The 15,796-nt window shown below is 38.7% G+C and overlaps 1 protein-coding gene across 2 annotated transcripts in view; it reads left to right on the top strand.

Annotated features, from left to right (window-relative positions):
• trrap (transformation/transcription domain-associated protein) overlaps positions 1-15,796 on the top strand; it is a 97,199-nt gene that overhangs the window by 71,688 nt on the left and 9,715 nt on the right. For both annotated transcript variants that reach the window (XM_051123944.1, XM_051123943.1), the window contains 6 exons: positions 73-274; positions 3,221-3,382; positions 7,581-7,671; positions 7,759-7,958; positions 8,797-9,058; positions 14,965-15,190. In XM_051123944.1, the coding sequence (XP_050979901.1) occupies positions 73-274; positions 3,221-3,382; positions 7,581-7,671; positions 7,759-7,958; positions 8,797-9,058; positions 14,965-15,190 (1,143 nt within the window). The remainder of the gene's footprint in view (positions 1-72; positions 275-3,220; positions 3,383-7,580; positions 7,672-7,758; positions 7,959-8,796; positions 9,059-14,964; positions 15,191-15,796) is intronic.

Raw genomic sequence — 15,796 nt, 5'->3', positions numbered from 1 at the left:
ACCAAACTGCTCATATTCTTTGCATATTTGAGATATAAAATATATCTTTCAAATTGTTGTCTCTTCTTCCAGGTCAGAGGAGGCAAATAAGGCGTTCTCTGCTGCAGTGCAGATGCATGATGTTCTGGTGAAAGCCTGGGCTATGTGGGGTGACTATTTGGAGAACATCTTTGTCAAAGACCGCCAGCCCCACCTTGGTGTCTCTGCCATTACCTGTTACTTACACGCCTGCCGCCATCAGAATGAAAGCAAGTCACGTAAATACCTGGCTAAGGTATGAACTCTTATCTTTTTCTCTCTCCTGCTGACCTTACTGAGTGAATGTGTCAAATGGTGTCATTTAGAAATGTGCATAAAACTGCCCAGTCTAGTGTTATTTCTATCTAGTGGTGGGCCTGTTTTTTTTTTTTTGTTTTTTTTTTATTGAATACATTTTTATGTGTTCATGATGTTTAAAAAAAAAAAAAAAGCCCACGAAGTCAATATGAAATCAAAAATAACCATTGTAATTTTTTTACACATTGTTGAAGTATTTAATTTAAAAAAATGATTTGTCTGTGCACATCATTAAAAAAAATTCAACTTGTAATCTTTAATCAAAAACATTAACCTTTACATTAACATTTACATTTATACTTTTTATGGTACACTACACTGAATGGCGAAGTTTTTTGTGTGGGAAATTAATCGTTTAGATTAATCGGTTAATCGATCAATCCCAAAAAACTGACAGTGTGAACGTAGCCATTATCATTAGTGGCAGCCCTAGTGTGGAGCGTCTCAAACTCCATCTCTGCATCTTGTTGTGAGTTTGGGCTTATTATAACTTTCATCTGGGAACACAACGTGTGCTATTTCATCAGATTTGTAAGGTAAATCATTTATAAACCTACGCAAAAACAGGAGATTACATTATCAGTATGCTAAACTGTCATGGCGATTTCAAAACAAGTTTAAACCCTCACTCTGAGTTTACACGTTTTGATGTCCACATATGAAAAAAATTACAGTGGCTCTAGCATAAAGAAATGGCTTAATATTAAAGATTAAGTGGACATTTGAGTTAAATGTTTGAGTCAATATTAAACCAGGATTAGATCAAATAACCGTAAAAGTGTAACAATCGTCAGGCTGTTGGAGCCCTTTGCAGGCATTTATTATAATGCGTAATGTACATTAGCTCTACTGTTTATAATGTACTTTAACAGTTTTGTTCAATAAAACCATATGATTACTTGCTTTTGATACTTTATTTAAACTAATTATTATTGCCTCACTGCTATCATATATGTATTTTAAGTCAATGTAAAGGCTATTGTTCACTTAGGTCTATTTTTATTACCACAAAAAAAATTATAATTATCCGATTACTCTGATTAATCATCAGAATAATCGACAGATTACTCTGTTACCAAAATAATAATTAGTGACAGCCCTAGCATGATGTATGCGGTTTAAGCGGCACGTGAACCAATCATCTCTACGTCTTTATTACTAGTTATAGCATGAAATAAACACAAATGAACATCAGAGTTATGTTGTCTTAACTGCGGAAAGATGACAATACACCATAATCCACTGACGTTAATCTGACTCTCCTGTTTGGATTGTATGCCGGACCAAGTGACGGATCTGGCGTTACGATTGGTCTGATTGCCTGTCAGTCAAACTCCTGGTGAAGGGTGAAATCTGGCCCTACATTCCAGAAGACGTTTTAATATATCACAATAGGGAAGTAAATATTATCAGAACTTCCATTTTATGCTGACTTTAGTATAACATGTATAATTGTATTTATTTTCTACATTTATTTTCTGTTATTTACTTCTGTTATTTTACAGTTATGTTAGTGGTAAATTTAGATATTAAGGTTTATTTTAGTTTAATTTAGTTAATTTATTTTAGTTGATGATAACACTGAGACTGCTAAAACATTCAGTGAACTTTCCCATGGGTTGTGATCAGTGAAAGGAGGGAAGCAAGAACTACTGATCAGTTGTACTTGGTAATCTAAAGGGCAACATGTACTTGTTTTTCTTCTCAAAAACAGGCAAAAATGGTTGGTAGAGATGCACAGAGCATGTCATAATTGGATAGCATCTTTTTTTGACAGGCCTGTAATTAGTTTAACCATTAAACCCATTTACCATAACACACAGGCAAACTCAGTGCTCATTTGTGGTCCAGTAAACCCATTCTGCTCTGATGGCTTTGTTAAATGGGGGCATATCTGTCACCGTGTGCCATTTCTGAATTAATGCAGCTGTGGCAGGGGGAATGCACTGCATTCAGACTGATGAACCTCCAATGATGGATGTAATTATATTATTAGACCTGATGATGGGTTTTGTATGGATACTATACACATGGTGGTCTGGTCTCTGTCGAGTACTGTACACTAGATCAAACAGCTCCATTTGGCTTTTTCCTTCTTTTTTTTTTTTTCCAGCTTGGGTTTGACTGTGAGGAGCACTTTAGATTGTGTCTGGACTGCTGCTGGCCACTGAAGCTGTAGAGACGGTGGCGTAGTTTACACGTGATTAATGAGAGTAGCTGCTCGCTGATTATCAGTAATTATCCGTAAGCCATGTAGCCCAGGCTGTCCAGTGCTTAATGTCTCCATCAGGCCTCAACAGAGATGAAGGTTCATCTGTTACCATCCCACCAGCCACCATAACAGAGCCCCACGAACAATAGCAAGAGAAGACAGCAGCTGACTGGTGGGAGTGAGGCGGCCGAAATGATTTTACAAGCCATTAAGCCCTGGAGTAGCTATTTCATAGAGCTGATGGCCTCATCTTCAGTCGCTGACATATAGATTTAGTTTTAAACGTGAAAGTGTTACCTGGTCAGTCACATACTGTGAATGTTCTGAATGTTTGTGCTAGAGATTGAAAAAAAGGACTTGATGAAAACTTTGCTTTCCAGATTTGAGATTTGTGAACAACTGTACATGTTCGTAAAAGATATTATGCCCCATAACGCAACGGAAAAGGAAAGTCAAGTGAGCATTTGCAGCACGTTTTTGCTTGCTCCATGATATTAAATATAAAATAATCTTTGCTTCGAATAAAATGTCAATGTCATTTTTCTTTATTTTATATTTGTTTTGGCTAATTCAACGAAAACTTGTAGACATAATGTATTTTTAAACAAATATGAAATGATTTGTCCCACATCAGAACTGTTGCCAAAAGAGCCTGTCTTTGTTCTTGTTCAGGTGCTGTGGCTGTTGAGTTTTGATGATAAGAACACATTGGCCGACGCTGTGGACAAATACTGCATTGGAGTGCCACCCATCCAATGGCTGGCCTGGATCCCTCAGCTCCTCACGTGTCTGGTTGGCTCGGAGGGGAAACCTCTTCTGAACCTCATCAGCCAGGTTGGATTGCTCACTACATTACCTTTTTATAGCAGCACATTCATGCTTGATATATCCATCTAATCAAGATTAATTGCATTTGCAAGAAACAGTCTGCAGTCAAGACCTCCTTTGTCAAATTCATAGTTTTACCGGTTCCCTTTTTATTTATTTATGCAAAGCATTGTTATTGGGTTAATATCAAACACGCTCTGACTGTGGGAACAGAACCGCCAATTAAACAAGAGACTAATTTGCCCTCCTTGATGGAGTATTATTTCCAAGCCATTTAAAAAGCTCCAGAACTTCAAAGAGGAAACAGCTGCTCCAGGGGCCCAAAGAGAGAGGGAGAAAAAAGGAGAGAGTTCTGTGTACTTAACCCACGTGAAAAGACGGCAAATCCCCCTCTCGTTCAGTTACTTGTTCCAAACGGGTTTTGCATGCAGCTCGACCACCTCTTTTCTCACGTTTACATGCCAGACCAGAAGACTTCTAATCTCTCCATTTCAGCACTGACGCACCCGTGCAGTGGAAATGCTTCACTTTAAGATTAAGTACACTTGAGTCTTTGATAAGCACCCAATGAAATGGATATGTTTGCACACCATAATCTCAATTAATGGAGTTGTCAAGGCTGTTTTAGGCATGACAAGTCTCCTTGTTGAAGGATCTTTGGGTTTGATCTAAGGCAGTGATGACGAGTGAAAGGTAGACGTTTTGTAAAACTCTCGATTTTCAAGTGAAATCTCCAGCGGATGGAGCACCTTTATCTCAGGCTCTGAATTATTTAGCTGTGCTCCAGTTGGCGGGATGTTTTAAAAACGTTTGGTGAAATATTGATGAAGGTGAGCTGTGGGGTGCCTTGAGATGAAACCGAGGCGAGGAAAAACTCAACACCTTTATGCACACAGACACCCATCACATGCGCGTGCGCGCACTCGCACAACCCCTAAAATATGATGACACTTCTCTCCAATTTTAGGGGTGATCTCTCCCCCGTTGCCTCGTTCATTTTTAATGCGATACTTAACAAGCTCTTAACAGAAGGTCTTGGCCATGGCTGCTTTTCATGTAAAAGCCCATCTGGACTCCGAGGTGTCTCTTTACACCTAAAGGCCAGCCTGCTTTCTGCCGTCTGTTTGACGAGGATCGTGTTTCCACTCTAATGGGCTGCTTGGGCTGGGTGCTGTGAGACCTGAGAGGGGCTGCGGGCGCTTTGCGAAGGAGCGCTGTCTGCCGCCTCCATATTTGTCTTCAGCACCCCCCATCACACACTGATGCGGACAACATTCACACCCCTCACGGATATCGCAGTGCCAGGGGAGAAAGAGGAGAGGAACAAGTTGATAAGCATGTTTTTGGGACGATTACATAACAATAAGAGGATCCAAAGATTGGGTTATGAGTCAGACTTTACTGTCTGTTAGATTTAAGCTGTGGAGACTGGGAGCAGGCATTTTTCTTCAAAGTATGTGAAGTAGGCCTTACAACTTGATTCTTTGACAGCTGCTTCATGCTATTGGTTAAAAGGGATAGATCATCCAAAAATGAAAATTCTGTCATTTACTCACCCTTGTGTCACACATTCACCTCATGTAAACTGTTAATTTCGTTGACGATAATTTTTGCCATAAACATTTTTTCGCTGAAAATAAGACATTATGATGAAAGTCTATTGACATTTTTGTCAACGAATAAAAACGAGACAAAAAATGTTGGGAGGGATGATTTGGGAAGAGATTAATTCTGAACTAATCTGCTGCATGCTAAGGAGGTAAGATACGCACATTTGAACCAGCCTATTGATCTATTTGGCGGGACATAAGCTAACAGACGTTTGCTGCGCGTCTCATCAGACGTTCAAAAATGTCAATATCTGGGAGTAAGAGAAGTGGTTTTCTGAACGCAGACAGTGAAGCAGCGCCTCTTACGCAGCACATGAGTACTCTTTCACGTCTCGTGAATGGAGAAATACATGCAAAATTATGTTGAATTGTCCGTTTTGGTGACTATTCATGTAAACACACTCTGTTATGTTTTAGGTGAACGTAAATAGTTGGGAGAATATCGGACGTGTATCAGTACATTGTATCTGTGCATTTAGTTTTAAAGGGAGAGCAGCCTAATTTAGTTGCTGTTGTCTGTGGCATTGATGATCAAGCAACAAAAGAAACAGAAAATTATTCACTGCTCTTGACTGAGTCACTTTAGTAGCTGTAATAAAGATTCGTTTAATGTATGTATATAAATGATTTAAAGAATAAAGAATGTGGTAAACAAGTTGTTATAAAGAATGCATAATTAGCCTCTATAACCATCAGTATTTCATTGAAAAGAAGAATATGTCCTTGATTCTTAATGAGTAGGGGTTTTTCATTTCATTTTAATATAAATGCATGTCGTCACAGCAGTTCAATCTGTGTCTATCCTGATAGAACCTATACAATGTCAAACCTATACAATGAGTTTGGTAATTTTAGAGAAATGATAAATAAATGCATCTCACTGTAAATAAACGCATTAGATTTTAGCCGACTAAATCTACTGTAGACTAAAATCTTATTATATTTAGTTTACTAAAACTAGACTAAAACTAAAACAATTTAGATGGCTAAAATAGGAGTCAAACTAAATGGCATTTTAGTCAAAAGACTAAGACTAAATCAAAATTTTCTGTCAAAAATAACACTGCATATAAAGCGATCGAAAATCTTCCGAAAATTTGGATTGAACCACTCAATTCATATGGGTTAGTTGATGCATCAAAGTAGTAATTGCTCAGACTGTCAATGGAGGGTAAATTATATCAGAATATTTTTGGGTGAACGCATTAAGAAAAAATGTTGCTGTGTTATGCCAACAATCCTGAAAACATGGGAACCATGGTCTCAGTGCACATGATCAAACATGCTGAACCATGGATTTGTCGCAAATTACATTTTTTTTTATAGATATTGGCAGTCCATTGCTTCCCTTTCTCTTGTAATAATGCATACTCTCAATTTAAGTCTGTCAAATTAAGGGGTGGAAAAGTCTAGAGAAAAATAACATAAAAAAAAATGTGTGGGGTTGGGGGGGTATTAAATACAATTTAAATGTATATTATAGGGTGGCATGATTAATAATTTTAATTGTGAGCACAATTTCTACTTCTCATGATTTATTAAGCATAATCAGATGCCATATTTCTCGCTGTTTATTTATCCTGAAAATGTTTTAATTTGGCATTTGTGGTGTTTTGCATTGGTAAGAAGCTTCTATAAGCTTTCATGGTTGCAGTTGCTGAATGTCCAGAACTTAAATCCTTCAATCAGAGCTTTTATTGGATATACATTTTCCACCCAGTTTTTAATATTCCCAACCTGGCAGCCATGTCCACATGCTCCTTCTGCATTTACAGATGAGATGAAAATGCAGGCAAACATGTAAGCTGGAATTAGTTCTCTATTGAGATGCACAAATAAAAGTGTAATACAGCCAGTCTGTTTTCTTCCAAATAGTTGCTTGCAGTGTTTGCATAATGTATGATTAAAAATCATGATTCTATTTTTTTTTTTTTTTTTAGAGAAATAATTGATTAACCGTTTAATAACAATCATGCAGCCAATATATTAATTTGAAGATATAAATAGAAAATATATATTAAATAAATGCTACATTAAAACATATTTGCAGTTTATTAGGTTCACTCATTCAGTTTGTATACAAATGAAAGGCTATTCGTTAAGTAATCAGGTTACAGCATTATCAAAAATGGCCATTGCTGCATGTTTATGTAACATAAAACATTTTGGGTTTATATTCTAGCAAAAACTGCTATCATATATCGATGTACTGTTACTGTGCCATTACTTGTGATCATACAGTCTTACCCTACTGTTAATTAAAAGGGACTTTTGTTCATAGTGTTTTTGGGCTAAATCATTAAACAGCCTGAACCTTCTCTTTGTGATGCTGTTCAAGGACACAGCAGATCTCTGAAAGGGAGAAAGTGTACACTCGGGTTTGACAAGCTTTTAGCGAGTGTCATATTGAGCCATGGTTTTAATCTGCCCTTGATGTTTGTCCATCTCATTGCTTTCCCCCTACGGTTTCATTTTCAAAAGCCTGCACTATCACAGAGAAGTTTCAAAACATGTCAGCACTACGTTTCTCTCTCTCGCTCTGACCCGAACCCACAGGGACGATCTGAAATGTAATCTGCGACTGTTTCTCTTAGGTGGGACGTGTCTACCCTCAAGCGGTGTACTTTCCGATCCGAACCCTGTACCTGACGCTGAAAATCGAGCAGAGGGAGCGCTACAAGAGCGGTATGACTGGAGTTTTTTCAGAACATTCACACAGAACAATAAAAAAGTCCTACAAAAGTCAACTGCTGTCATTTCTCTTTTTTCCAGATTCTGGCCAGCAGCAGCCCAGTTCGGCGGCTGCCCAGACCCACTCTGCGTCCGACCCGGGTCCCATCCGTGCCACTGCTCCCATGTGGCGCTGCAGCCGGATCATGCACATGCAGCGTGAGCTCCACCCCACCCTGCTCTCCTCTCTGGAGGGCATCGTGGACCAGATGGTCTGGTTCAGAGAGAACTGGCACGAGGAGGTGAGCGGTTTTATGTGTTAAAGTGAGTGTTTTTGTATTCCAGAAACGAGTGGCTACCTCTTAAAGCACATCAGCCCTTAGCGCAAGTTAAACATGACATGAATGCGTTTTCTGTCCGGTTTGCTTACGTTCTTTAGTCTAACGCCGCATGCTCTCGTACACGTAGCTGTTTTCAGAGGCCCGGCTGAGCAGATGAAAGCTGACAGAGGGGAACGATTGGGGCTCAGTGAGGCTGAAAAGTGGTTTTGCAGTGCAGGTGGACATTGGCGCTCCAGTGCTAATCGGGCTTTGGCGAGGGGCTCGCCGTGATTGATGGGTGAGGGGAGTGTAGACTGAACGTGGGGAGATTGGATTGCCGTGACAGGGCTGATGCGGTGATGCGTCGAGACTGGACAGGGACGCGAGAGCCCCGCTCCTGTGGGACGCTTGGCGGGAAACGGCAGAAGAGGAGGACGGGAAAGGGCGAGGAAAGAAAGTTTAGCAAGGAGAACTGGAGGATGAAAGAAATTGGCATTGAGAGAGCTCAGTGAAGTAAAACGTGGGTTTAATTTTCCAGACATTGATGAAGTGTAGTCCCAGACTAAATTAGTCTGTTAATGGCGATCTTCTTCACTTGAAGTCTAAGCTTAATCTCTGCAGCGGAGACCGGTAGAGGCGGGCTTTTACTGATCTCTCTGGTGAACATCTTGGCCTCTGAAGGATTTTTAGTATTATCAAAACGGCAAATTGGATTGAATATGTGGGATCGGTGTTATCCTTCATGGTAAATTGATAAAGACTCGTTAACCATTCGTCCTCGTCTCTTGGTTTCTCATTTCTCCCTCATTTCCTTTCTCAGGTTCTGCGGCAGCTCCAGCAGGGCCTAGCTAAATGCTACTCGGTGGCATTCGAAAAAAGTGGAGCAGTGTCCGATGCTAAAATCACTCCGCATACGCTCAACTTTGTGAAAAAGCTGGTCAGCACGTTTGGCGTGGGCCTGGAGAATGTCTCTAATGTGTCCACCATGTTCTCAAGTGCCGCCTCAGAGTCGCTGGCCCGCCGAGCTCAAGCCACCGCTCAAGATCCTGTGTTCCAGAAGATGAAGGGCCAGTTCACTACAGGTCAGAACATTCACAATTCCTAAGCACATTATTTTACAGAAAAAGTTCATTTTAGTTAAGCGATTCTTTAACACCTGTAATCTATGAAATGCAATTTTCTCCATATCTAAAGATAACATAATAAGCTAACATTATCGTACAGTGCGTTCCTGCAGTCATGGAAAACCTAGAAGTATGAGGGGAAAGTGTGGTTTTCAAGCCTGGAGGTCATGGAAATAAAAAATAGAATATATTTCATAGAATAAAAATTCTTTCTATAGAAATTTCTATAGTCAGTATCAATCATTAAAGTATTAATATAGTATTTCTTTTTTAAATGAGCATTTAATTTTTTTGTTTTCATTTTGTTTAGGTTTGTGCTTTTTGTAAATTAACTTTATATATATTTCTACATAGATTTTTTTTGTAATTTCAGTTGTTTTTTTTTTTTTTTTTTTGTTTTTTTTTTTAAGCAAATTAACATTTCAATTTCGTGTCATAGCAACATTATATTTTTTTTTTTTTTTATATTATATTAATTTTATTTATATAAATTTATTAGGGCTGGGCAATATGGCAAAAAAAAAAATTCTCAATTTCTTTTTAAACGTTTGACCAATTCTCAAATTTTTTCTTTTTACAATTTGAAACTTGAAAATATAACTACAGTACAGTATGATTCAAGTAACTTTTTCTTTATTAAACCTAGTTAAAGAAAAATCTATTCCAGGAGCGCCACATGTTGAACAAAATGTTAAGCAAATCACTTAAATATTTTTGCAGAAAAAATGCATGAACTACAACTACATCTTGTATAAACTTGTCTCATACATATTATATGTTCAGAAATAATACAACAAAAATGCTTAAAAAAAAAAAAACTCAAACGTCAAGGTAATTCATATTCAAAATGATTGAAGGTATAACACCAGTAGTCTATTAATGACAATGAATCTTCTGTAAAAACAATCTCAATCTCAAAATCAACCCCTACTCTGAAATGTCACATTGTAAAAGTTTGCCTCATTGCGTATGCTCCTTTCTGTTATATTTTAAAAGTAGTTTAATTTTATTTAACACAAAAGCACTGATAAAATAATTCAAGTCAACTGAGAATGAGCCATCACACATAGACTTCTCTCAGAAGTGTCGACAGAAGTCTAACTTACAGGCAGTGCACTTGAAGGATCCTGTCCCCTGTGCACAATTACACATGCTCTCGCTCTCATCTCTGTTCTGCATAACCACTTCTGCTCAGAGTTAACCACAGGCCTCTCCACCAGACCGACTCAGAGAATAATTGGCTCTGTGAACCATGTGATTAGATTTAATGGGGAGATGACTATGGGCAGAACCATGTGTGCGTATATCAAGGTGCTGTTGACTGTAAAGAAATCACACAGCTTTAGGTAAACATGCTTACCAAAAAACACTGCACATGCCTATTATGTATATATTCATTTTGAGGAAAAAGTACACACACTGTTTTGTATTTCGATTTTTTTTATTTTGTCACCAGGTTAAAATGTATTTTTGCCCAAATGTTCCACCTGTCTTCCTGCATTCCAAACTATATATATATATATATATATTTATTTATTTATTTATTTATTTTTTAGCGTTGCCCAGTCGTTTGGCACATTTTTACACGTGTACCTTTAAATCATAGTCATCCTTTTTTTTTTTTTTTCTTCAAATAAGGAACTGAATGTTGTTTTTTCTGTGCCTTTACTTTAAATCCCAAATGTCCTTCACCCCCCTAGATGTTTGTTTAAAATCCATCTGAGTAGGGGAGAACTTAGCACGGCTTTTTCCAGAGGCCAGTTTTGTACACATTGCCCGACAATAACCTTCCAGTACCCCCGGTGTATACCTGGCTCCCAGAAAGCAGAGCGTGTGTGATCCGAGGCGTATGTTAAAACAAACTCCCCCTCAGCTGTCCTCTGCTCAGGAGAGCAGAATGTGTTTATACTTCCCTTCCCTGTCCACCTACAGTCTCTCCACCTCAGTAAACTTTGAATCCTGGAGCTAGTGCTCTCGTTCGCTTTGTATGAAGCTCTATCCGGAGGCCTGTGTGTGTGTTCATGGCCTTAGAGGACTGTTAAGGTTGTAAGGGTGTAAAACAGATGTTGTGGTGCCAGCTGTCTCTGGGCGGTGAGGCGTGGCCATTGCGCCCTCAGCGTTCTCTGCCCGTCTGACATAGTGTGCTACTGGGAATGAGTTTTGGAGGGGAACCAGCAAAGCGCAAAGCCCGCTTCGTTCCCTGCATCCTTCTTTCCTCTTCCTTAGGGGTTTCTCCTCCCAAGCTCTCCATTCCAACGCACATGTCCAAACAAACACACACTTCAGTACCATTTGTCAAGAATCCTTTAATCCAGTCCCAATCAAGCTATGAGCAAATGCTGTTGTTTGTCAAATTTAACCTGAACCTCTAAAGATTTGACTAATTAAATATTTATTTGGGCATTCATTTAAAGGGGACATATCATGAAAATCTGTCTTTTTCCACGTTTAAGTGCTATAAATGGGTTTCTGGTGTATCTCCCAACCCAGAAAATGTGAAAAAGGACAACCCAGTAACTTTGTTTTGGGAATCCTTTCTCTGTAAGTATGTTAAAAATGATCTGCTCCGATGTAGAAAGGGGATCTTCTTATAATATTACCGCCCCTTAATCTGCACACCGTTTGGTTGTTGTAAGCGACAGCAGTGTACCAGTTCTAACGCCATGGCAAAAGTTTGAGCAAAGCATACTAACTGTTCTGTCTTTGGCTGCACAGACAAGCACAGAACATTATTTATTTGAGCCTCAGCCTCAGAGGAGACGAGAGCAGTGGATTGATTTATTTATTTTTGATTTATTTATTGATTTTTTTTTTTTTTTTTTTTTCCCAGCTGTCTACCTTCATAGACATAACTGATTGTTTTTGTAACTCCTGTGTGTTTTTAACATAAACGTGTGTATTTGACATTTTAAGCGCAATATGACATGAAAGAAGACTTAGTTTAGTACTTACATTCCATGAGATGAGCCGCTTTCTGTGCGTGTGCTTCGGATGTGTGGGGTCAGAAAACATAATATTAAAAGTTAAAATTAATATGGCTTTAATGGCTTGATTTCAGCGCAATAGACAAAATAATCAAAAATATGTATGTTATTTAGCAGAGCAGCTGAGGCATGAGCTGTAAAGACACAGCCCTATTTTGGGCTATATGAGGGGGCGGGGAGCAGCAGCTCATTTGCATTTAAAGAGACATGCATGAAAATAGTATTTTGCGTTTATATTACATTTTTGCGTTCACTCAAAATAAGAATTTTTAAAAAAATAAATGATCTGTGGGCTATTTTTGAGCTATAACTTCACAGACACATTCTAGGCGAAACCTGAAACTTATGTTACATCTTGTAAAAAGGGGCATAAAAGGTCACCTTTAAGACATATTTATATTCCATATGTGACCCTGGACCACAAATTTTATAAATGATCTGAATAAATAAGTTTTCCATTTATGTATAGTTGGTTAGAATAGAACAAGATTTGGCTGAGATACAGCTATTTGAAAATCTAGAATCTGAGGGTGCAAAATAAAATAAGAATACTGAAATCGCCTTTAAAGTTGTCTAAATAAAGTTCTTAGCAATGCGTATTACTAATCAAAACTTAATTTGTTATATATTTACGGTAGGAAATGTACAAAATGTCTTCTTGGCGCATGATCTTTACTTAATATCCTAATGATTTTTGGCATTAAAGAAAAATCAATAATTTTGACCCATACAATGTATTGTTGGCTATTGTTACAAATAAACCGGTGCTACTTATGACTGGTTTTGTGGTCCAGGGTCACATTTGTTTAATAATATATTAAAAAAATGTTGTGGTCTGCTCTTCTCTGCAGTTTTTTTGTCTAGCTGTGTACCATGGACATGGTAGCTTTTAAGAAGTAAATGTATTTATTGTTTGTGTAATTACTGAACCATGGGAAGATAAAACAATACTAATTGCATAACACAATGTCAAGCGACACCAACGCTGACCTGATGCCTCATTCTATTACCGACATACTTCACATGCTTGTGCAACTTTCAACAACAGTACAAATGAATTCAGAACTTTCACTTTTACGCATTCAGTGTAGAAAGCCTCAAGCTATTGCAGCACAACGTGATGTGACTGCGAAAGCTGAGACTTTACTATATAAATAAAACAAATACAAACATTTTACATTATGTGGCGTCATATGAGTCTTTGCAGTTTTTGATTCAAATCGCTCAATCGATTCAAAAGTCATAATGCCAATTATAATTTATTTTTTCTCTCTAAAATAAAAAAATAGTTACAAGTTTTGCTTAACTTGTCTACATTTTTGTTTGTGTAGAATATAGTACTGGGTAATGATACTAGTAATAGTATTGCAAGATAGTACTAGTGGTGTTAATATTTCTGAAACGTGTGTTTTACCGTAGCGGGGTTATGCTCAAGCATTGCTGTCTGCATTGATCTAAAGCGGGAGCGTGTCTGCGGGGCCGAGGCTGTTTCAGGGCTCCTGTTGTGCTGTACACTGTGTTCACTCAGGCATTTCAGTGATGGAATTTAAAGTAGAGAATTCACCCGAGACTGCTGCACAGCGAGCGGCGCGGGCAGACGGCCGATGGGGGGGGGTGTATTTTTAGCGCTTGGCCACCTTCACCGCCCAAGCATTATTAGGTGCAGAAAACTTCCGCCTTCGGTGTATCTCATTCACAGGTCAGAGAGCAGAGACTTTGTTTTCTACAGCAGCGGGAAGCTCGACTCCCCCTAGAGCTGAGCTGATCCTGGGTCAGTGAGACAGCTGAAACAGAGCGCACCACACTACCCATCCATATTCGAACCGACAAAGGTGTTACATTTATCAGAAAAGAACCGTGTTGCCCGGGAGCCGCTGTTATCTGAAAAACCCCTCGCTTCGGGGCACCGCCGCTACAGGGGATTGTCTGTTCATTTTTTTCTAAATTGATTACACAGAGTCGACCGCTGTGCGTAGCTGTGCTTTTCAAGTCAAATCCCTTTCTTAATGCTCACTGGTCATTAAACACCTAAACAGTCTTAAAGTCTCTCAGAAAGAGGCGGATTGGCTGAGATTATAGAGCGTGTCTGATTTCAGAGGACATCGTCTAATTCGGGGCGTGGAAATGGGTGGGAGCTGCTATGCTCATGTCAGTTCACTGCTAATCAAAATGTCATACGGGACATTGACGATATTGCGAGTGTCATGCAGGCAGTGAGAGTTCTTTAAACAGCCTTTCATTATGTGTGGCGGCCACATTTCAGTGGCTTTGACATGAGTGGCAGCTCATTGCGAGATGCTTTTGAATTAAAGCCTTTTCTGCCAAAGCCTTAATTATAAGAAGAGTTTTTCTTGAGGGTGTTTTTCCTCTTAAATGTATAAAATTAAACGGCAAGCTGTTTCCATATCGGCGGTATGTGGCGTTATTATTGTAGCGCAACAGAAGAATGAAAGTGGAGCAGCTTTTAGCCTATTTGATAAAGACGTTCTGGCCCGGAGGTTGTCTCTAAAATTGGGAACGTGGCTTGCATTCTGACCATACCTTTTGTGTCTGCTCTCCAACTTAATGCGCAGTGTCATTTAGAAGTTGCATTGAGCAGTTAATCCTTTTTTTCCCCTCCTCATGAACCTTGATGTTATCAGCACCTTCACGTCGCAAGGGAAACCTGGGAGGAAGTGCACCACTTCTGTTTCCCTGATCCAAAGATAACATCTCCTCGCTCAGTCTCTTTCACACAATCTCTGCCATTTTACGCCACGTCTACCTCTTACACATCCAGAGTCTTTTCCATCTGTTTTTTTGCAGTGTTTTTTTTTCTTTTTCTTAGCTATCTGTCTGTTCCTCTGGTTTACCTTGCCCTGTCACTCTTTTTGTTTGCAGATTTTGACTTCAGCGTTCCCGGCTCCATGAAGTTGCACAATCTCATTTCAAAGCTGAAGAAGTGGATCAAGATTCTAGAAGCCAAGACGAAGCAACTGCCGAAGTTCTTCCTGATTGAGGAGAAATGCCGTTTCCTTAGCAACTTCTCGGCGCAGACTGCTGAAGTTGAGATCCCGGGAGAATTCCTCATGCCTAAGCCCACACACTATTACATCAAGATTGCCAGGTAACAATCAATACACACTAGGGATGGAGTTGGTCTGGTCGACTGATCATCTAGTGATCTAGTAACTGTCTAGTCGATATATATTGAGATATAGTGTATATATATCACATTTTGCCAAAATGTAGCACACTTCATTTAAAAAAAGAGAAAAGTAAAAAAAAAAACTAGTCAGCCCCACTAATTGTCTAGCTGTCTAGTTACTAGTTATTTATTTTTTATTTATTGCATTTTTTTTAAAGCAAAACCAAAACTAAGGGTCAATATCACCATAAAGTGTCTTTCAACCCTCACAGTTCTCAAAAATTGTGGTCTTAATTTCCCATTCGCTTTGTCATGTCAAATAGTAGACATTGAAGTACTGTTGACTATAGAAACATATTAGCTGAGCTCCCACACATTTTTTAGATAATTTTGGGTCATTATTCAAAGCATAACCATAAGATATGTTCACCCTGTTGTGTACGTTAAATAAGTTTTCATTGCAGTATTAAGATGCAAATAATATTTTCTGAAAGTTATAATATCCCTTTTATAAGCAGGGTTATTTGTTTGCTTTCAAATTATAAGTACATAAAGGATTTCATGTAAACCTTGTGTTTTTTAAGA

The sequence above is a fragment of the Labeo rohita genome, chromosome 12 (genome assembly GCF_022985175.1).
Source record: "Labeo rohita strain BAU-BD-2019 chromosome 12, IGBB_LRoh.1.0, whole genome shotgun sequence".
Taxonomy (NCBI): Eukaryota; Metazoa; Chordata; class Actinopteri; order Cypriniformes; family Cyprinidae; genus Labeo; species Labeo rohita.
Note: the sequence above shows the minus strand (reverse complement) of the source record. Positions and strands in the feature narration are given on the sequence as shown.